General features: G+C 39.6%; 1 protein-coding gene across 5 annotated transcripts in view; it reads left to right on the forward strand.

The window, feature by feature from the left end:
* The window catches only part of tsc1 (TSC complex subunit 1), a 41,950-nt gene that overhangs the window by 18,694 nt on the left and 5,998 nt on the right, over positions 1 to 17,258 (forward strand). For 3 of the 5 annotated variants that reach the window (XM_033048918.1, XM_033048919.1, XM_033048920.1), the window contains exons 11-20: positions 1,965 to 2,071; positions 3,839 to 3,932; positions 4,412 to 4,522; positions 5,713 to 6,307; positions 6,911 to 6,958; positions 10,134 to 10,177; positions 11,339 to 11,505; positions 12,734 to 12,916; positions 14,157 to 14,267; positions 16,609 to 16,731. In XM_033048918.1, coding sequence (XP_032904809.1) covers positions 1,965 to 2,071; positions 3,839 to 3,932; positions 4,412 to 4,522; positions 5,713 to 6,307; positions 6,911 to 6,958; positions 10,134 to 10,177; positions 11,339 to 11,505; positions 12,734 to 12,916; positions 14,157 to 14,267; positions 16,609 to 16,731 — 1,583 coding nt within the window. The remainder of the gene's footprint in view (positions 1 to 1,964; positions 2,072 to 3,838; positions 3,933 to 4,411; positions 4,523 to 5,712; positions 6,308 to 6,910; positions 6,959 to 10,133; positions 10,178 to 11,338; positions 11,506 to 12,733; positions 12,917 to 14,156; positions 14,268 to 16,608; positions 16,732 to 17,258) is intronic. The other 2 variants (XM_033048921.1, XM_033048922.1) reach the window with 2 other exon arrangements.

Here is a 17,258-nt window from a genome sequence, read left to right on the forward strand (position 1 = left end):
CGCACATAATGCTAATTTAAACTCTTATCTGTTGTACATAAACCATATCCCTCCATTCCCTGTACCTTAGTCTCTCTCGCCATAAGTCTATGCCCACTAGTATTTGATATTTGTATAGTGGGACAAAGGCTCTGAATGTCTTCCCTATCTTTACCTCTCATCATTTTATGTACTTGTATCAGATCTCCCCTCAACCTCCAGTGTTCCAGCGAAATTAATCCAAGTCTGTCTAAACTTTCCCTAATCTGGGCACCATTTTGGTAAACCTCTGCACCTTTCCAAAGCCCCATATCCTTCTTCCATTGGGATAACCAGAACAGCATGCATATACCAAAATTAAATGCAGCCAAAACAAAGTCTTATGATGTTGCATCATGATTTCCTGGCCCTAATGCCCTGGTTAACGATGGTGACTTCTCAAAGTGCAACACTTCACTTGGATTAAATTCCATCTGCTATATGTCTGCCCATTTCTGAGGTGGCTCTATATCCCATTGTGTACTTTGACAGCTTCCACACAGTAACCCCCACAATCTTGGTGTCGTCTACAAATTTGCTAACCAACCCTCGTCTACGTCAAAGTCATATATATATATACAAGTTATAGGCGTAGAATTAGGCCATTTGGCCCATCGAGTCTACTCCACCATTCAATGATGGCTGATCTCTGCCTCCTAATCCCATTTATGCCACCCCATAACCTTTGACACCCATTCTAATCAAGAACTTGTCTATCTCTGCCTTAAAAATAACCACTAACTTAGCCTCCAAAGCCCTCTGTGGCAATGGGTTCCACAGATTAACTACCACTGACTAAAGAAGTTTCTCCCTATCTCATTTCTAAAAGAGCGCCCTTTAATTCTGAGTTCTGGTCCTAGACTCTCCCACCAGTCGAAACGTCCTTTCAACATCCACTCTATGCCTTTCATTATTCTGTGTTTCAATGTGGTCACCGATCAACCTTCTAAACTCCATCGAGTAGAGGCCCAGTGCTGTCAAACGCTCATCATATGCTAACTCACTCAATCCTGGAATCATTCTTGTAAACCTCCTCTGGACCCACTCCAGAGCCAGCACATCCTTCCTCAGATATGGGGCCCAAATTTGCTCACAGTACTCCAAATGCGGCCTGACCAGCACCTTATCGAGCCTCAGCATTACATCTCTGATTTTGTATTCCAGTCTTCATATCATACATATCCCAAACAACGGAGATCCCAGCACAGATCCCTGTAGAACTCCACCGGCTTACTTGGTTTATTGGTCCACCAGAGCAAGTAGGATCTAAGAGATTCAGTTTGTAGGTCACATATTGCTTTGCTTATTCGTTGTGGTTTTATTTAAAGATTTGGCAAGTTTCCTTTTCACTGTCTTTTGTGGAGCTTGCAACCTGTTCTTTTCTTCCTCATATATTTGCAGATTATATTACTCCATGTTTCTTGCCATCGGGTTGTGCAGGGTATCAGCCCCTTTGGGATAAACAGGTTGTTTTTTTGAGCACTGTGCATTGATTCTTTGTCAATTATTCATTAGCATTTATCATGTGCTATCTTTGCCTTTTGCTCTATTGTACTTGAGTTTGAATTGATAGTGTCTATGTATGGTATATCTGATCTGTTTGGATAGCATGCAAAAAAAGTTTCTCTCTACCTCAAAACATGTGACAATATTAAATCTAAACCTATAAACAGTGCCGTACCTTTTGCAGTTTGTTCTTGATTTAATCATCAATCTTAATGGGTGCTTTGTGTTTCTTTCTTTTTAAATATAATGTTGAGCTCAACCACATTATAGTCACAGTCAGGAATTTTTCGGTATAAACTGCTTGTGTCTTCCAAAGCATGAAACTACAATTGAAGATTATAACAACTTTTCCTTTGCAGCATTTTTTTTTTCTTTCCAAAGTGGGAGGACTGTGGAGTTGGAAGAGCAGTGAACTAATTTTGACTTTTTTTTAAAAACAGTCGGAAAAGGACAATCGACTGAAACACCAGCCGTATCCCCTCCCCTGTCATGTCTTGCAGATGGGAATGAACTATGCAGCATCTCGGCAACTGCAGCACTATCAAAGGTAACATTTGCTGGATGTTTATTTAAATGGTATAATTTACAGGTGCAAAGAATTCACTTCATTTAGCATAGATACTTTTTGAGATACGCATAATATACTAGCCAGTCAGAATTTGTTTAAACCAAATCATGGCCTGTTTTATAATTTATGAAGTGCGATGGCAGAGGGAAATGTGGTTTCTTTAAATGACTTCTAAAAGGTGTATGATAAAGTGTCACTTAGTCAGTCTGTCACCAAGACGGGCTTTGTCACACAGCCTGTGAAATTAGGCTGCTGTAGCTTGGATTGGTAGTGAAATATTTTGTTCACCGCGAGGTACATACACTTTACAGTTCCCTGGGCTTGTACGAGGACTACTGCTTTTCTGTGTTGAAGATGGGTTTGGGTGTACAAGGTGCAGATGGTGCAATTTAGAGGCTTAGTGACATGTGAGGCAGAACAGACTTCCAAGGGATATAGGTGGGAAAGAGGTAGTATTTTGGTCGGAACAATAAGAGGCAGTATAAATCACAAGGCCAAAAAGGAGGACAGATGGCACAATGGGCTAAGTGTTCGGCTGGCAACCTGAAGGTGGCCGGTTCGAATCCTGCTTGGAGTGTGTACTGTCGTTGTGTCCTTGAGAAAGACACTTCACCTACCATGCCTGGGACTAGAGACGGAAATTAGCTACTGATTGGCTACAATCTCGCATATTTACATGCAAATGTTCATTAATATGCACTGTCCCTATAAACAAAAAAAAACAAAAAAAAATACGAGAACTGAGATCCAGCGATGTGTGTGTAAAGTTTGAGAGTTTTAAAGTGAGGGGATCTTGGGATTTCTAAATGGAGCCTGTAGATTGGCTATAGTGCTTGTTAGTAGTAGCTCCGCCTAGTATGTGCTTTATAGTATCAAGAGCTCGCTTACGCTAGCTAGTAGATGTAGCAGCTCGGAGCTGTAACATATGCAGATCCTCTGCTGTAAGTGATTTAATAAACATGTGTTGTATCTTAGTGTGTGTTCGTGTCTCATCATTACATGGTGTCAGACAGTGAATCTTGCCCACTCCGCTCATGTTTATCGGGTTTTATTTTCTTTTGATTATTTTGTGTCCTATTTATCTCCATTATGGCAAATTCATGTCGCCGTCCAAGCCCTCTTACCTTTGATTCAGACATGCTGAACGCTGGCGTCTTTTCGAACGTGACTACAGAGCCAAAGAGCAATAAGAACATGAAACCAAACTTCCAGGAAAGATGTACGAGGCTGCAAAAATAAATTTAACAAAATGATTCCAGTGGCAATAGATTTGATGGATAATTTGGATATAATATATTTGAGGTATAATATAGGTAAACAACTGTTTACTCATGGCATGATCAAGACCTAGATGACATGGAATGAATGTGAATAATAAAATACAACCAAAAGCTAGTGGTTGGAGGCCTGAAGGTGCAGCCAATGGCAGTAGCATGAGTGAATTCAATTGGAACATTGAAAAGGGAGGTGAATAAGTATCTGAAAGCAAAGTATGTGCCGAACTATGAGGCGAAGAGCGGGGAAGAGGTACTAGCTGGGTGGCTTTACATAGATGCTACGACTTAAATAGCTGAATGGCTCCTTCATGCCTCTCTCTGCTCCTTTGGTCATCTTTTAGGTATTAATTAGAATCTAAATGTTAACTACAAAAATTCCAATATGCTTGAAGCATCCCACTTTTGACATATTGGTATAATGTTCCACCAGACCAACAGTGGCGCAACATCATCTGTATTTTTATTGCAGGATGGGAAAACTGAGAGTTTAAAGCCATTAAAGAGACAGAGTCATGTGACAAGTGATGATAAGGGAGCAGCTGACAGTCCATGTGAGTGGAAAGGTCTGCATTGTGTATATAACCAAGTGCTTGGCCCATTGAGTTGTTTCCAGTTTATAGATGAACAAATTCACAATATGGGTGGAAAGATAATTTGTTCTTGATTTCATGGAATTCTATTACACTGAAAGTGCACGTAGATTATTTGTTTTGACTGCAAGTGTTTATCTTCCATACTAGCCTCTTCTCAATCTTTCTTTTACCCAAGAGCCACAAGTAGCTTGTGCTTCTTTCTAGCTATGCCAAACTGCTAAAATGGTTGTGGCATAGGGTCAACATGAGGTTCTTGTGCATCGTGGAGTAAATACAATGTAGGATTCGTGTAAACGGGTGTTTAATGTTCAGTGCGGGCGCAGTTGCCCGAAGGGCATGTTTCCGTGATGCCTCTAAGTGTGTTTGAATTGACGAATATTTGTCTCTCTCAGCCTTGGGATCTAATTGGTGTTATTTTGTTTTACTTTCACTACTTCTTGCATATTCAGGTTTGGAGAATGAGAATGCCAAAACAGTATCTTTGAGAGAGCTCTCAGAGGTTATAAAAGGATTGAATCTACAAGAGGATGGAACAGAAAAGGAAAATGAAAATGAAGAAGGTATGTCTTGTTTACCAGCAGCAGTAAACAAGTGTTAAAATCCATTGATAGGTAGCATAAATGGTCTTTTTAACTTTTTACATTTCCACCACAAACTTGTCTCGTTTTTGTTCAAGTGTAGAATTCCATCCCTTTCAAAGTATTCTTACATGAGAATATAATTTAATTGAGCATGAATGCAAATATCCTATTTGGCCAGAAGCTTTGACATGGACTTCATGGCCCAGATAGCCTGTTCCTATGTTTCAAGTTTCTACATTTTTATGGTATCTGCATTTGATGTCTAACTTTTATCTAATAGAAATTCTGAAAATTATAAGAAAGATGAGTAGTTTGTAATATGTTTAACCTGAGAGCTTGCATATTGGGAAACCACCATGGGAACAGAAGCCAACACTTAAGGATGTTAGGAGAGGCGATTAAATTGATTTCAGGTATAAATTCCACATGTAACAGGAAACAGGATGTTAAACGTTGATCAGTGGTGAATTATTTCAAAGGTGTCAAATCCACATGTAATCATTGTTTTAGTGTTAGCTTGAGAAATACAGAGCGGAAACAGGCCCTTTGGTCCACTGAGTCCGCACCAACCAGCGATCACCGCACATTAACACTATCCTACACATACTAGGAACAATTGACACTTATACCAAGTATGCAACTATTAAGCCTTTGGATAAACCGACTAGTTTGAGAAACTCGGCATTGTTCTACGAGATGTTATTTGTGTCTGTTCCTATCTGAGCTGTGATTAAGAGGATCAACTGGGCCCCACATGAAGCCAGATTCAGGGTACAGGTTAAACAGAAAATCCCCTCCAACATAGATAAATACAGAAGTGCAACATTCTAGGCTGTTTTAACATTGAACTCAGAAATCCCCTCCCTAACCCTTCAACCTCTCCACCGTTCACTCCATTGAGAGCCTCCTTTACACTTTGTTGATTTAGCCAAGATTTCAATTGTCTTGTCGTATTCTCTATGCATAGCTTAAAGGAATTTGATGTCTAAAAATTCAGTGACTGTATGAAATCTTTATTGTTATAACGTATTCAATCCAGGTGGTTATTGTTGCAGATTAATTAAAACTATGAATGTTTAAAAAAAAATGTAGAGCAGGATAAAAGAATAGTTTAAATAAAGTTGTGCTAAAAGTTACAGTAGATAAAGGGTATATTTTATCTTTAACAGCTGCTATTGCTGATGAGCTTTCTGAAATTACATCCTTGGATCTGCAGTCCTTGGTTTTTCGGGGGGGATTTGACTCTCCTTTTCAACACACAACTGAAATGCTTACTGGCACTCAGACAAAGCGTGAGCAAGAATTGTCCCATTCTACCACTGAGCAGGGATTGCACACTGAGCCCCACCAAGCGTCATCTACAATTGGTAAAGCACTGGAGCCTCGCAGGCAAGAGCAGTGCTCTGTCAAAAAGGGGTTTATGCCCATTGAGAAACCAACTGAGAACTGTTCGGGAAACATTAAACAGGAGATGGTCAGAGCTGGATCAATATCATTGGAACTTTTTACACCCAGTCCCCTGTTTAAGGTGCAGGCATTGAGACCTCCTCCTCTTGGCACTGGGCATCCGCTCCCTTATGAACACCTTTTTGAAATGGCCTTGCCCAAAGCAGCAAGTCTTTTCATCAAGCAGAAAACAACTGAGCTGCAAAAGCTAGCAGGCAAGCAATTGGAGGATCTATCGTCTTCGTTGATCTCGCCTCTCGATGTGCTGGATAAGCTGATTCAGCAAGGAGGAGATGCACATGTGAAGGAGCTTAGCAGGTAAGACTGGAAAAAAAAAGCTGTGACTCCCATTGCAGTAATGAAGAATTGTTCCACTGTGGCAATGCCACCTTTCTGATGCAACGTTAACGTGGGGCCACGTGCCCTCTTGTGTAGATTCAAAGATCCCGGAGAATTATTGAAAAGAGTAATATTTATCCTTCAACCAACATTACTGCAACGTACTGTTGAATGTGCTCAATAAGTACAATGTCTTGATTGCATAAGGGTACACATTTATTGTGTTGCAGAAAAAGCTAAAAGTATTTCTTAGTAGATCTGAGAATTTTCTTTCCCCAATTTGATTGCAAAATGTATGGGCACTGTTAATGATTGCAAGCTGTATAGATTTTTCATTTCACAGCTCTCTTTGTTGATCCAACACTTTAAATTTTAAGGTGGGGCCACAGTTACTTTCATATATTCCAGTCATAGATCCAACTGCTTCATGCTAGAGTTAGTAGATTTGGGCAGGTCTTAAACTCCAGCTTGCAGTCATTTGGATGGCTCGGCATAATTACAGCTGTGAAATGTCAGGAGGTGTCTTGTTTGTTAATGTGGGCAAGGTAACTGATGGAAGTGCCTCCACCATGTTTATTTTAGAGTTTATCCTGTGCAGCCTGAGTTCCACAATCAAAGAAAATTGGTCAGGTAAGTTCAGAATTCTACAGTCATATCATTAATAACCACCAATTAAACTCTGATAAATAATTGATAACAGAGCATTTCTAACTTGCGTGGTGCTTGCTTTTGTTAATTTGTCTGATTCATCGGGTAGTCTTGATTTCTTCATCAGTTACATATTATACGTAATTTTGGCTGCAGAATGGAAACTGATTGGCTTTGAACATGGGATTTTTTTTAATTTTCTTTTTTTTTAATAGTTTAGCTGATTGGAAATGGAGGTGAAGTTTTCAGGATCATATTTAACCAGAGCTAATGACCATAATGCCCCTGTCCCACATAGGAAACCTGAACAGAAACCTCTGGAGACGTTGCGCCCCACCCCAGGTTTCCGTGCGGTTCCCGGAGGTTTTTGTCAGTCTCCCTACCTTCAACCTCCGGCAACCACTTGCAACCTCCGGGAACCGCACGGAAACCTTGGGTGGGGCGCAAAGTCTCCAGGTTTCCTAAGTGGGACAGGGGCATTATTACACCTCTCAACACACTGAGTTTTTACTGCGTGCTGTTTGGTCTATTGGGCAGGCATATTATATCCAAATAATCAATCACTGAATTGCCTATGACAGCGTGACCAGGCAACTAGTGGGGTTTTTTTCTTTCCTAGCATTTGCACTCACACCATAGCTGTCTGTCCTATATTTAACGTTGGAATATTTATTTCTGCTGTCAGAGCAGCAGTGCTAAAACTATGACAGAAATCCCTCCAGATACTCACGATCTGGCCCCCACACTGCCCAACCCATCCTTCAAAAGTTAATTCCAAAAGCACTAAAAGGAGAATAGAATTGCCTTGTACAATCTATCTCTGTTAGTGTACAAGAACAGAAGTTGACTACCAGTTATTGTACAGAGTTGATTAAACTTGGGAATCATCCTTTGTAAATTCAGAAATCCAAGGTGGGACGAGGCAGATTCCAGGCAGATGTTCAGCCTCATTTTCATATCTATCCACTTGCAGCATATACTAGAAACAAATACTTTTTATAAACATTTTTCTAGAACTCTGAGAACCAGTGGCATCAAGAAGTATTCCAACCAGTAGACACTTTAGAATTGTTCGTTGTAATGTCAGAGCACCAGAAAATGTCAGTCGACCATCTCTACTAGGGTGCAATGGGGACTCTTCCCCTCCTCCCTCTGTTTTTGCAATTATTTTTAATTGAGCACCATATCAGCATGTGAACTAATCAAACTTTTATTGGTAGCATTAAAACCAAAGGAAAAATAATTACATATGCAAATTGTGGTGCTGTATAATGTATGTTTATAGTGTTTACAGTGCAATTTTGAGCCCCCTGACATTTGTAACCCATGCAAAACTCTCTTCATAATCAAATCTAATGCTGTGTGTTTTCATTGGTAACTTCGTAGTTGTATGTTTAGAGTAGTGTTGTCTCCAAGCTAATGTTTACCTCCACTGCTGGGTGCCCAAGATGGAAGTTGCATCCATGTGCTCCACTTTTTTTGTTTTTTTTACCTCATGTTAATTTTTATTTGCAGTTTTTCAGTATTTCCCTTGCTTTGTACTTGAAATTTTGAATAGAAACATAGAAAATAGGTGCAGGAGTAGGCCATTCGGCCCTTCGAGCCTGCACCGCCATTCAATATGATCGTGGTTGATCATCCAACTCAGTATCCTGTACCTGCCTCCTCTCCATACCCCCTGATCCCTTTAGCCACAAGGGCCACATCTAACTCCCTCTTAAATATAGCCAATGAACTGGCCTCAACTACCTTCTGTGGCAGAGAATTCCAGAGATTCACCACTCTCTGTGTGAATTGGTCTTGTGTGGGAGGAAATAAAAAATAAGCTCTTCTATTGCCTAGTTATATAGCCAGTGTTGATCTACTTTTTATCCAGAATTGCCTCTGAAATTTAAGGTTAAGTTTGGTTAGTTAATTTAGGGCAGAATCCTCGAAGCATCATTTAGTTTTGTATCTCGCCTGTATTGTGATTCGTCGGAACTTCCACTTTGGACATCCAGTGATTTTCATTACAACCACTGATGGCCCTTGTACACACCAAACTTTGGCCAACTATGTTTGTTTTTAATATGTATGAAGGTATTGCAGATGCTGGTTTAAACCAAAGATAGACGCAACATGCTGGAGTAACTCAGCGGGACAGTCAGCATCTCTGGAGTTATCTCCGTGATCTATGGAGATCATAAAGCATCTCCTTTTCTCCAGAGATGCTGCCTGTCCCGCTGATTTACTCCAGCATTTTGTGTCTATCTTATGTAGGTTTTTAATTTGACTTGCATTTAATAAGTACTATCTAAATAAAAATGCATCTAAATTATTTGCTTCAGCTGTCTACATGTGTCGAAGTCTTTGCTGATGTTTTTCTTTTTTTATGAAAAGCTGAATTGCCCCTTTTTTGATGGTGAAATCAATCTAGTGAATTATTTTAGAATTGTTCTCTTTGCAACCAAGCTTCCCAATAATTTATGCACAGAAAGAAACGTCAGGAAATAAGATGTGGCATTTTGTTTAGGGTTGTTGGAGATATTAGTGTAAATTTGCTGTGTGGATTATCAGGCTCCTTTTTGACTTCATAAACACGGCAGCCTTCGGTTTTGTAGAAATGTTAGCTGAGAGTTTTGCCCTTGGCCAAGAAGTTGGCTACCAAGGGGTTTGAACTGCATTCCTCTGCATGGTCAATTGGCTCCTGCTTTCACTATCCCATTAATCACAGGTAATCATTTGTACAACGTTGTACGTATTCCCTTTCCCTTTTCCTGCTGATCTACTGACTCTTGATGAGATTTGGTTCTACGCTAAAGTAACCTATTAATATGCAACTCAAATCATTCTTCTTGTGCGCTCTAATGCGATTTGAATTAAATATTCAGCTACTGAGGACCTTCTGATTTGGGTGCAATCATATTTACAATGATCATCTAATTTCCGAGGAGAAGCTGGATATATGAAGAAAAAGGGCATGAGATTCTGAAACTTGGCAAAATTGATTAATTTGCCTTATTTCACTGTTCAAGTGGAAACACGCAGTTTATAATTGATATTATTTCACTGTCATTGTAATAACTTTGCATAAATTGAAAACAGTTAATTGGTAAAATGATTAACTAGTATTGTTTGATATCAATTTCTTACTGTTGCTTTCCTGTATCCATTTTAGATTGCCTCTGCCCAGCAAATCTGCAGACTGGACTCACTTTGGAGGTATGTGCTACATATTAATGATACCTCTCCAATTACCGTGAGTGAAGCTGAGAAACAAACCTACAAATGATGCAGCATTGGGTATGAGCTGTAGTTTAATGCAAGTCGTCCTGTCAATCAGATACATTACAATTGGACATAAATGTACAACATTATGCTCATCGTTTCTTGATACGCGCTACTTTTTAATTGCAATAAATAGGTAGCCTTAGATGTGTTTTTCTTTACAGATTTTTTTTTTTTTAGGTTTAACCCCTGCATACATTGCCAGTGTTTTTGTTGCTTCCCAATTGAACTATTCCTTGCCTCTGATGTTGCACTGAACCCAAGTTTCTATAACATTCTGCAATCTAGACAGATACTTTATTGTCACATGTACCGTGAAGGTACGGTGATTAAAAAAAAAAAATGTTTTGCCTAGACAGTACACAAAGTTACAAAGTACCCTAAAATGTTGTTGGTCACTCCTTCGTCTCTCTTCACCACTCCCCCCCCCCCCCCCCCCCCCTCCCCTCCCATCACCACCACAGATCTGTATTCTAACTTTCATCCAGTTCTGTTGACCACTGTCATTCATTTTGTTTGCTTGCCCCTTGGTTCCTGTTTTTGGCAATTTAAATGTTTTAAATTTTGGCCCGGTGTTCCAATTTCTCCTTGGTTCATTCTACATACCTCCTGCTTTTCATCAAACATCTGTACTATTGATCCTAGGTTCTGCCGCCACAGATGAGTCGCACACTCTTTCTAATCAACTCATTTAATTTTGGTCACGTGAAATCCCTATTTTAGTTGCTTCACCAATGGCAAATGTTCCTTCAACTGTCTCACCTGTTGTAAATTTATGACTCGATATTTAACATTTTTATTCTACATTCCATCGCATCTACAATCTCTTTTTAACCATGCGAAGGATGCTGTGTGAGTGCAAATTGTTTACAGCATCCATGTAGAAACATAGAAAATAGGTGCAGGAGTAGGCCATTCGGCCCTTCGAGCCTGCACCGCCATTCAGGATTCAGTAGTGAGCAATTGTTTTTTGTTTGTGGGGTGGGTGACGCATAAAGCCAGATGCAATAGTCATTGATACAGCTTGGCAACAGTCCTTTCAAAGCCAGTTGTTGCTTTCATTTTGAATAAATAAAGTAATTCTTTTGATCTCAGGTTCTGCTCCCATGGATGAGCTGCACACTCTGAGGAATCAACTCGTTCTACTGCACAACCAATTACTTTATGAACGTTACAAGCGAGAACAACATGCTGTTCGGAATCGCCGTTTACTGCGCAAAATTCTCAAGGCAACTGCGCTGGAGGAACAAAATTTAGCCATGGTGAGGTTTTAAAAGTATATAGCTACATAGCTCATGTTTCAAAAACGTTTATTTTATGCATTAGATATGCAAGAAAGTTGGGTTATAACTTTTGCTTTTCCTTTTTTCTACTTTTCTCCTCCATTTGATTGGTTGCACAGTCAACCTAAAAGGTATTTTCAAACCTTTTAAATGTTTGCATGGAAGGAGGCCATTCAGCCTATTGGGTCCATGCAGGCTCTGAGGGAGCAATTCCATTTGTCCCATTCCTTCTCTGGTTATTTTCCAGTACCTCTGCAACTTATTCTCTCACTCATGCCCGCCAACTCCACTTTGATTATTCCCTAAGGGGTAATTGCTGTAAATCTTCTTGCGTATGGCGTGCACAGCCTAAAGTTGTAGGCCAACTTGTTCTATTTGATTTTTTTGTTTGTGCACGTCAGGTTGATTGCATTAGTGGAAACGAGGTGGACCACGTGAAGGTTGCAATCTCCCACCCCACTGCTGTAAATATTTAACATACCAATACATCTGTGGTACGTAGTAGGAAACCAGAGCACTTGGAGTAAACCATTTGCAGCCATTGGAGAGAATGTGTAAACTCTGCAGAAGTAGCACCCAAGTCTGAAGCTGTGAGGCAATACTACCAGCTGCTATGCAAACTGTCCACTAAACTGAATATAAGAGATCTCCCACTTCTATCAATTTTCTTCTAAAATCAACATTTAATTCAGTAATTTGCTGTTTATGGAATCTTTCACACAAATATTGTAAATTATGTTAATATTAAAGATAATAGAATCCATCGAGCAAAAAGTTGTCACCTGGCAAGATTCACATTGGTATCTGTTGGGTCTTGTTTTGGAAATACAACTCATCATTTATGCTCTCGGTCGTTCAGTAATACTCACTAACATGATTACAGTGCTCTGTCATTCTTCCTCCATCACCAAACCCTGCAAAATTCAGATAAACTAAGTATTCAGTCTTGGTTAAAACTTATAAAGGCACATGGGGGAAAGGACGACCAGAGCCTTTATGGAACTGCAGTAGCAAAAAAAATCAACCAAACCTGGATGGGACAATTGCAACTGATGGTTTAAGGTCTTTGTTCAAACAACAGTGATGTGGGGGGAGGTTTGAGCAGCATACTTTATTCTGCTTCCCTCTGCGGATAATGGTGAAGTTTATTTTCTGACTGCTGCGACTGAGGCTCAGTTCCTCTTTTTTTGCCAACCCTGGTGCACAGAAGGACCAGCTAAAGCTCCAAGAATTGGATATCGGATCCCTCAAGCACAGTTTGATGATCGAACAGGATAACTATCAGCAGCTGAAGAAGGAGAAAGATTCCATCATTCTACATCTCGACAGCCAGATTGCAGAGCTCCAGAAGGGACGCGATGACTATCGTACCAGCTGTCAGGAGCTACAGGTAAAGACTGGCTGGTACCTGTGTTGCATTTGGATTAATCCCGCCCCATACATCCTCGGCCTTGGGTAGGAAATCTTTGAGCAGACAGTTAAAGTCCAAGAAAATAAGATAAAGCAGGCACATCCACAAATGTCAGGATGGAATCAGATGATGAAAATAATTGTGCCTGTTAAATTCCAGCATACAGACTTGGTATTGATACATAATTCATCTTTTCATGTGTATTGCAGTAAACTAACTCAATGAGTCTTTACTAGCCAATAAAATTCCATTGAATCTAATATTTGTGGTAGGATTTCTGTTACTCTGATTCCCATTTTATTAATAATAAGATGTTAACCTTGATATCAAGGTCAACATTTTTTATTATCCCTGCTTAACATTGAAAAGGTGATGATCAGCTCTCATGAGCTACTGTAGGTTGTGTAGTGATATTGCCACAGTGCTGTCGAGTAGGGAGTTTTAGGATTTCAATCCGGTGGGAATGAAGGAATGGTTTCCAAACTTGGATGGTATTTTAAGTCCAATGACAACAATGCTGAGAACTGGTTTATGCATTTCAAAGCTCTGAAAAATCAATGTGGTAGATACTTCAGACCAATGCAGTGAATGTTTACATCTTATGTTCTTGGAGTTCAACTGTCTGCTCGAATACCTCTTTCCCAGGGTTGAGGATGTATGGGGAGGGATGGAAGGAGGACATTCAGCAAAAGCAGTTGAGGCTAAATCATGCAATTTTTATTTAAAAAAATAAATCAACATTTTGAATGTAGTTTTAATGATAGTTAATGATAATAAATGGTTTTGTGAAGGTGACCTTTTCATTGGAAGGCGATACACATAAGTTACAATTTAATGCATATAAAAAGATGAACTTCATATATGGCAAAAGAGTAAGAATCGAAATAGATTCAAAGTAACTTTCAAAAGGGCAAATGAAATTTAGTTGAAAGCACTATGTATTTAGTCAAATGGTCATTTTTGTAATGTGGTGAATAGAGTTCATTAAACTATTAACAAGTGATTGTTGCTGAGCTGCTTGGTTGAAATGTAATTTCTGTTAAATATTTGGATATTTGGAAGACTTAAGTGGGACAGAGGCCACAATGTTACACATTACACATTCCCCATTGCGGAAGGAATGCTTTCAGGGCAGAAATGGCGATCTTGGGTCATTGCTTAGTCCTCATTGTACCTTGAGATTTGAGTATCTCAACTTTTGTATCATTTCCATTGTCAGAATAAACTGCAAGATTGTCAGAAGATGATCGGAGAATTGAAGCTGGAGCTACAGAAAGCCAATAACAAAGCATGCAACACAGCGTATCTATTGAACCAGATGACTGAGAAGGTAAGGAATGTGGCAGTCTACCTAATAGAAATATTGTGAATGTAATTAGCCCAAGCCTCATTCTGCTCTTGGGGCTTGCAGTAATTACATTCCCAATATGTTCTTGCATTTGGCCATAGTCAACGAACAAACACACATTTCATTCAATCTCATTTAGTTTCCCACTGAATGAAGATCATGTACATCATGATTTAGATACAGAACAAGACTATTTTTGCTATCTGATAAAACACGTCCAACTGAAGTACAACAACGGTTAGATTGTGTAAAACTTATTATTATCAACCTTGCTGCATGTGTCTGTCCAATATTAGAGTGATATTTTATCCCCTCACTGCTTTTCAGAATTGCTGCCATTTCCTCCAGGTTTCTACACAGTTGGTGCCGCTTCCTTTTGACTGAAAACTTCATTTGGATCTTTTGCAGATAAGGAAGAAAGACCTAATTAGATCCTGCTTTTGGTTGTGGCCTGGTGGGAGTGCTGTCGTTTGAGTTAAAGGTGTTGGTTTAAGTCTCCTTAAGAAGCTTGAGTGCACAATAGTGTAGCATTCCAGAGCAATGCTGAGGGAGTGCCACCTGATGTGCCAATTTTCAGATGTAGCGAGCCCTTTCCTCCAAGAGGAAAACAGGCCAGTTCTCCCAGATCTCCAGGCCAGCATTTATTCCCAAGCCAATAAGACAACCTTACCATATTGTTTGTGCGTATCGAATGCTGTTGCTTCTGATGGAATATGGACTTCAAAAGTACTAAACTTGCTGTAAATTATTTGGGATAGAAATTAAAATACTTGCTGAACTGATGTGGGTGTTTTAGTAAACAATCATATTACCTGAACTCAAAACTATTTCATAGAATCATCCAGCACTGAAAGCCTAGGCAGGCAACAGCAAGAGTCAAGAGTGTTTTATTGTCATATGTCCCAGATAGAACAATGAAATTCTTACTTGCTGCAGCATAACAGAATACGTAAACATAGTACACTGTGAACAATATAATAAGCGAGAGGAAAAATAGTTCAGTGTGTGTGTATATATACATATTCTCACAAGTACACACACATACATGCACACAAAAAACAATAATAGTGTATATGTGCTAATCTCATTTGCCTACATTTTTCCCGACTCTACACCTTTCTAAGAACCTGTCAAAAAGCCCTGTAAGCAACCTCCTCTGACAGCCCTTTCCAGATATTCACCGCTCTTTGTGTGGAAATATTTATCGCTTTTATATTTGCCCCCTCTCACCGCAAACTTGTAACCTCTAACTTGCAACTCCCCAAGTTGATTTCTGCTGATTTGCTTCTGAGTTGAGCAATTTGAATGCTGAAAATATGTGAAACAGGAAACCATAGTGAATTTGAATGAAAAATAAATTCCAAGTGCAGGCTATTGCTGCTTTTACTTGCCCACATCCTGTGAATGAATGTCATTAGTAATGCTAGCATTTATTGTCCATCCCTAATTGTCTCTTGTCATTTGGAGCCTGCCTTATTGGTGGTCAGCATGGGTAGAAACTGAAGATCTTCACTTTTTTTAATGACAGTATGTTCATGGCTACCATGACGAGGACTAACTTTAATTCCAGTTTTATTTATTACTTTTAAATATTGAATGGTCCAGAGGTCTGGCTGCCAGTAACTTAAACACACCACGTTACATAAATATAAGCATGAAAGCACGTACCACCAGATTCAGTAACAGCTTGTTCCCCACTGCTGTCAGACCACTTGGATCAACCTCCTATAATCCAGTGTGTAGTCTCAATCTTCCAGCCCATCTCATTTCAGATCCTGCTCTTTATATAATAATACTATAACATATATTCTGCACACTGGTATTTTTCTCCTTGAACTGCCTATTGTACTTGTCTATGGGCTGATTGTACTCATGTATAGTATGATTTGATTTGACTGGATAGCACACAAACACTTTTCACTATATCGCAGTGCGTTTGACAGTAATATACCAATATCAAGTATTTTGTGTTTAAGGTGATCACTGATAATTGGTTTTATGCTGCCATTAACTTAAAGCAAGGTATCAGTTTTGTCAATCCTCCAAATCCACTCTGGCTCTCCCATTCCCGTCTCCATTCAAATTCCCATTTTGCGGAGGGGAATTGTGTATCTCCAGGGGTCTTTGGTCACTGCCTCATTTAGTGCTGTAGGTGGTGGTGCTCAGTGTTTTGGCAGCAGGGGAACTAATGTCCAACTGTTGATTTCTGATTTCTCTTCCCCCCCCCCGTCATCCTTTGTACAACACCATTTCTTCCCTAACCCTCCCTTCCATGCCATTGTTCCCACTGAAATGCTGATCATCCCTGTTGTATTATTCCTAGTTTACGAGTACCCAGTCTGTGCAGCAGCAAATGGAGTGGCTGAATAAACAGCTCCTGCTTCTGAGTGAAGTGAATGAATTGCACATGGAGAAATTGCTACACTCTCAGATGGGTTCGGCTAAGGTAAGATTTTTGGCAGACATTGTTGGAATTTGATTGCGTGTGTTGCGGAAACTGTACAAACATACTCGTGTTCAGCAGTTCTTTGAACTGAGATATCGCAGGAGAAATTGGCCAAAGCTGTAGCTTTATGTAGCTGTATGTAAAAAATAAAATCAATTAATTAATTAATTAATAATTTAGAGAAGTTGAAGATCCTTGTTAATTAGTTTGTCTAGCTTTGTACATCAGGGAAACCAAACTGTGCAAACTTGATACATTTGTATTTTTCAAACATTTTTTTTTTTTTTTTAATACCATCCAGTGGCCCTCCCCTATCCATTTACCCATCTCTACCCCTCAACCTTCTGATGTCTGCCTGACCAACCTAGTCCACCCTTTCATCCCTGATTCCCTTTGTACTGGGCTTGGGCTGCACAGCTTCCAAGTAAGGCATTCCATTAAAAAAAAAAAAGGATGAATATAGGATTCATGTAAATATGTAGTTGATGTTTAGCATGTATTCAGTGGGCCGAAGGGCATGTTTCCAC

This window comes from Amblyraja radiata, chromosome 32 (assembly GCF_010909765.2).
Source record: "Amblyraja radiata isolate CabotCenter1 chromosome 32, sAmbRad1.1.pri, whole genome shotgun sequence".
Lineage (NCBI taxonomy): Eukaryota > Metazoa > Chordata > Chondrichthyes > Rajiformes > Rajidae > Amblyraja > Amblyraja radiata.